General features: G+C 43.4%; 1 protein-coding gene across 1 annotated transcript in view; it reads right to left on the bottom strand.

The window, feature by feature from the left end:
- The window catches only part of LOC109303288 (SAM domain-containing protein SAMSN-1-like), a 187,674-nt gene that overhangs the window by 92,974 nt on the left and 88,978 nt on the right, over positions 1-5,722 (bottom strand). The window contains exon 8 of the mRNA XM_019525469.1: positions 3,774-3,900. Within this exon, the coding sequence (XP_019381014.1) occupies positions 3,774-3,900 (127 nt within the window). The remainder of the gene's footprint in view (positions 1-3,773; positions 3,901-5,722) is intronic.

Here is a 5,722-nt window from a genome sequence, read left to right as displayed (position 1 = left end):
GAAGATGTTGAACAATAGTGGAGCTATGACAGATCCCTTGGAAACCCCTCTAGATACCTCCTCCCAACTAGAAATTGAGCCATTGATGACTATTCATTGAGCAAGATGATCCAACTATTTATGTACCCACCTTAAAGTACTTTTATCTAGCCTGTTTTCTCAGTTTATTAATAAGTACGTCATGGGAGACAGCACTGGAAGCACAACTGAAGACAAAGTATATCACATCCACAGAGCCTTTCACCTTATCATAGAAGGAAATCAGGTTGGTCAGGCATGACTTGCACTTGGTGAATCCATGCTGGCTATTCCTGATCACCTTGTTCTCCTTTAGCTGCCTCACAAAAGGTTTCTTTTGAGGACCTGCTCCATGATCTTTTGAAGTATCAAGGTCAGTCTGGCTGTTCTGGAGGTCAGCCTCAAATTTTGTAACTTTAAGGATCCTGTTCTTGTTTCTTAAAGATGGGCACTATATTTTCCATTTGCCACTAATCCAGGACCTCATCTGACCTATACGAGTTCTTCAAGGGGACAGCCAATGGCTCTGACATTACCTTAGCTAATTGCTTAGCTTCTCTAACTAATTACTAACTTATTCTTCTACTACCTTAAGCTGTTTGTCCACTTCCCTATCTTTGCTGCCAAGTGTACTCATCTTCTGGGAGCTGCCCCTAGTTCTGAAGGCTGGTGTAAAAAAGGCTTTAAATGCTTCAGCCTTCTATGCAGCACCTATAACTACATTGCCTTCTGCAACCTGTAAGGGCCCAATGGTTTCTGATCTTCATCATATTCTTGACACACTTGTAGACTCCCTTTATATTGTCTTTTATGATTCTTGCCAGTTGCATCTCAGATAGTGTCTTGGCCTTCCTAATTTTCCTCCCTGCATGGCCGTGTGATGCTCTTCTTATACTTTTCCCTAGTAATATGACCATGTATCCACTTTTTATAGGGTTCCGTTTCTGAGTTGCAACTCATCAAAAAGATAACTAGGCTGGTTTCCTGTTGCACTTCCCATTTTCCCATCACTTTTGTATAGCTTGCTGTGTGGTAGGCTTACTCTAGAGTAAATTACTGCAAAGTAAACCCACCCTGAGCAGGCATCTACATGTGCAGGGATGCAGGAGCAGATTTGCTGCTCCTGGCAGCAGTCTATCCCCTCCCCCTCCAGTCCAGCACCGGCCCCCTGAAGCAGCCAGGGGGAGCTATAGTCTCCACCTGGGTGCTAGAACAAGGGCTGGCAGGCAGCATAGGGCCAGGAAACAGCTATCTCCTGGCAGAGGCTTGGAGATTGCTTCCTGCCCCCAGTAGTTGCCCACTGCCAGAGTGGGCTTCACCACCAGAGCCCAGGAGAGGGCAATATCCTGCCCCAGCTCCCCAACTTGGGGCAGGGAGCTTGGAAAGAGCTGCAGGGAAGGGGCAGGTCCCAACCCCCTGTCCTGATCTACCATTGAGGCAGCTAGCAGTGAGCCCCAGGTTGGGCAGAGAATTCCTGCCCAACCAGGGGCTCACTACTAACTGCCCCACTGGTCGATTGGAGCAGGGGGCTGGACCTGCTTCTCCCATGCAGCTCTTTCTAAGCCTCATGTCTCAATAGCTCTGACCAAGACAGTTCCTGGCTAGCCCTGGTATGTTTCTCCCAGTCCCCACTCCACGATTGTGGAGCAGGGGCTGGGAGATGATTGTTCCCAGCCCCCAGCTCTGCAATTGCTCCCAGCCTGTTCCCACCCTCACTCTGCAAACACAGAGGGCCTGGGGACAATCAACTCCCAGCCTCCGCTCTGTGATCATGGAGCAGGGGGTAGGAGCTCCCTACTTTCTGGGCAGGGGGGCATTGTCCCCACCCAAGTCCTGGTGGTGGAGACCACCCCCCCCAGCCAGCAGCAAGCAGCTCCTGGGGGCAGGGAGCAATCTCCTGCCCCCTGCTGCTGGCTGACCAGGAGTAAATTTGTTTCTGGTCACCCATCTACACATGCCATACTGCACAGTAAGTACTCCTGAGTAAATCTGCTACTTGTATTTATAGGTAGAAAATTTACTCAAGCTTAGAGCAAATTACTGTACAGTAAGCATCTGCACATGTAGACAGTGATGTTTACTGCACAGTAATTTACTCTAATCTCAAGTAAAGTATCTCATGTAGACACACCCACTGTTTACCCAAGGTACTTATATTTTAATCAATTCCTTCCTGTTTGTAAGCTGCAAGTCAATAAGTGCTTTCTCCCTAGTTGTCATCTCTACCTTCTGTATCAACAAGTTATCCCCATCACAACCCAAGACATTTCTGGACTGATTCTGCACTGCTGTGTTGCCCTCCCATCAAAAAAACCTTGTAAAAAAAAAGTCCCCTATGAAAAAAGTTCCTGTGAAAACATCCATCAATTATTAGAGAAGGCCTCTTCCACCTTCTCCTGCTTTGGTGGCATGTAGCAGATACCTACCATGTCATTCCCCTGGCTGATCTGACCTTTACTTAAAGGCTTTCAACAGGTTTACTGTCCAATTCAAACACCACCTCAGAACACAGGTATATCATCTTTATATATAGGGCACTAATTAGAGAGATAGAAACTAATTAGAGACATAGAGGCTGCATCTACACAAGCAGTGGACTGTGCATTTGTTAATGCATAAGGAAGTACTAAATGACTGCAGTACCATCGCCACATGTTTTTTTTGCTCAATGCTACTGCACAGTAACTTGTTACTACTGTGCAGTAGCACTGCCACATGGCTAATGCCTGGAAACACTACTGCATGGTAGCAATGAGCTACTGCGCCATAGCGTCTCATGTAGATGCACCCAGAAAGACCTATTATTAAACAGTAAAATCAAAAGCAGAATATATTGTCCACTTGATAACATTTCTTGCTATTTTCCCTGAATCCTGGAGAATATTCCTTGTTTTGCAGGGCATGATAATGGCATTTTCTACACTGAAAACAAAACCGTCATTAGCAAGCATTGTTATGCCACTGTACTCACAAAAAGGCTAAGTGGCAGAATTCAGAGCACTTTCCTAAAAATGCTAATTCACCCACCTACTGGAAATCTTGATCTCCTTAACTCAGCTTCCTGTGTGCTTCCACTATATCATTCTTTTGGCTAGGCCAGCTGCTTATTTGGTAGTCAAACTCATTTTGTTGGGATTAGCTAAAAAATAATCATATACATGAATACAAAATACAATGAATGCTCACTGTTAAACTAATGCCAGCAAAATGAGTTCAGACAAGGAACTGCTGCATAATCAGACCAGTTAACTCATGGAGGCACATTCAAATGCCCAGAGTACTTTGGAATACCTTGTTTTTTAGAGCTGTTTTATGTATTACAGATTGCTGTGCTCTCCAGAGCCTTGAACTATTACTAAGGCAAGGGCTGACATTAAAAATCACCTTTGAATCTGTGCATTTTGTCTTTTTCATGTGGGACAGAACTGGGAATTATAATAAAAATGCAACAGCCCCTAAGGTGAAAGAGTAAGTGTGAAATCTTACTATTTATTATTAAATATTTAATATTAAGCACTCCAAAATTGCAAGAATTTGCATTTATTACAAACTAATTCCCTGGAGAACAATTTTCACACTATCAGATTTATTTATGAAGTAAGAGCATTACAGTGACATTTGCTGGGGTGTTCAGGTGTTGTGAAGAACATCTAGACTTTGAACAAAGGACTAGAGCTAAGCAGAGTTACAGCTTTCTTGATTAAAAAGGCTCTGTCCAGATGTAGAGGGGTATGTTAAAATGGTGCTTTACTTACTGAGAGGTATCAAAACATGTTTGGCATCATCCAAACTCTGGGCATTGGCTTTTTTGTTTCTCACCAATTTCTGCAATCGTTTTAATGTTCCCATTGATTCAGCTTTGTTATCATCTGATTCTGCCACCTAGGAAAAAAATCAACAACCAAAAACTAAAATGAGGAAAAACAATAAAATGTATGGGTTATAAATATTTTGAGAAGCAAGGAAGTGCAGCTTCAAAACAAGTTTCTGTCAGTAAACAAGATGAACGTTAGCTGTCTCCTAAATGGCTTTAAGAGTAGGTAATCCAAAAATTGCAGGATTGATGCAAGGTAGACATGGTTCTTTGGCTAGACATGATGTCTTTTATTAGACCAACTAAATAGTTTTAAAAATTGTTCTTTGTATGCTTTTGGGCACAAACACCCGTCTTCAGGCATAGAGAGAGTCTGCTACACAGCTACAACTAACAACCCTAGGACTCACGCAATGCACATGGGAATAAGAGGACTACCTGAAAAAGCACACTCACAGCAACTACACTTATCAAACCTGTGTCTGCTTGCTTATTGCAAACCTTCTAAACTCTCAAACATGTAAGCTCTACAGTTAACAAATAGTGACACTGAATGGTCCACGCTTAAGTCTTGACTTACAAAGGAGGGCTTAAGCAAGTGCTTAATTTAGGCATGTGTTTAAATGCTATCCTAGCATAGGGGTGCTTCCTTGAATTATGGGTTTCCATTTGTGGGTTATATTCACAATAATCTAGACAATAATTTGCAATTTTTAGTAGACACTATGATGCACCCTGTTATGTTCTGGAGGTCACAGTATGTCGTAATTGTTTTCCTGTGTTGTTCTTGTACTGATATGGCATGTGTGGTCTCATTAGAAAGCTCATGTATGCTGTATCCATTTATGCTATTATTATCACAGCATGGATTATGTTATGTTGCCTATGTATATCTTTATAGTTTTGGGTATGGCTTAGCCAAGGATCTCAGGGAATGGTTGGAACTGCTACGTGATGCCACAACTTCTGCCATTGTGTTCTAGGAGCAGGACAATTGCTTCTTTTAATAGCAGAAAGAAGGATCCACTGGTGGTTTGGCCCCCCTTTGGCATTGTCCACCTACAGCTGAGCAATCAACTCTATCTACAATAGCAAAGGCATCTGGGAGTAGTGACCTATCAAGCAAGCTAGACACCAGGTACCTTGGGCACACCAGGGATTTCAGGAAGAATCTGGTGACTCATGAGCATTAGAATGCTGCTAATTGTGGGGGGTGGGTGAAGGGTTGGCTTGCAAGATTTTTAGATCCCAGCTAGGCTAGAACATTTGTCTGAGGTTTGTGGGGCAGGGGATCACTGGCCCCGGTTGCCAGGACTGGTAGAATCAGCAGGAAGCCTGAATTCTAGGTCTTTGGCAAGGACTCTCATGGGAGGTTAGGGGTAGCCAGATAGGAGGATAAGACTCTGTGTTTGTCCTGTTTTCTGGCTCCAAACCTATAGTCTATCTTGTCTGCCTAATTCTTTCATCATATTGAATAAAACCTTTGCTATTTGTCTCCCTACTGGCTATCTCTGTAAGGAGTGACTTCTGGAATAGTGATTTTCCAGGCTCCACTTTCCATGAAAAGGGAGACTTATAATTTCTTCCATAACCCTATAGTGGGGAGCACTCAGGCCTGGCAGAGATCCCTCACTGCAGGTGCAGAATCCAGGTACAAGGGCAGAAGATATGAGGGGCTGAGAGAGGGAGTAATCTTTGGGGCAATCTGTCTGTTCCTTCAGGTTAGTGGCAGTACAGCGAGGAGAAACATAGGGCTCCTGGGATCCCCACAAATGGGACTGTGACAGACACCATTCAACATTACAAAGATATTAAAATACACAAGGTTGAATAAACCTCATACATTTGGAGTCTGGTTTCTAAAGAGTGACTAATATTTAATTATGGTAC

This window comes from Gavialis gangeticus, unplaced genomic scaffold, assembly GCF_001723915.1.
Source record: "Gavialis gangeticus isolate Ggan-Ray unplaced genomic scaffold, GavGan_comp1, whole genome shotgun sequence".
Classification (NCBI taxonomy): domain Eukaryota; kingdom Metazoa; phylum Chordata; order Crocodylia; family Gavialidae; genus Gavialis; species Gavialis gangeticus.
The sequence above is the reverse complement of the archived record's forward strand: the minus strand, read 5'-3'. Positions and strand labels throughout refer to the sequence as shown.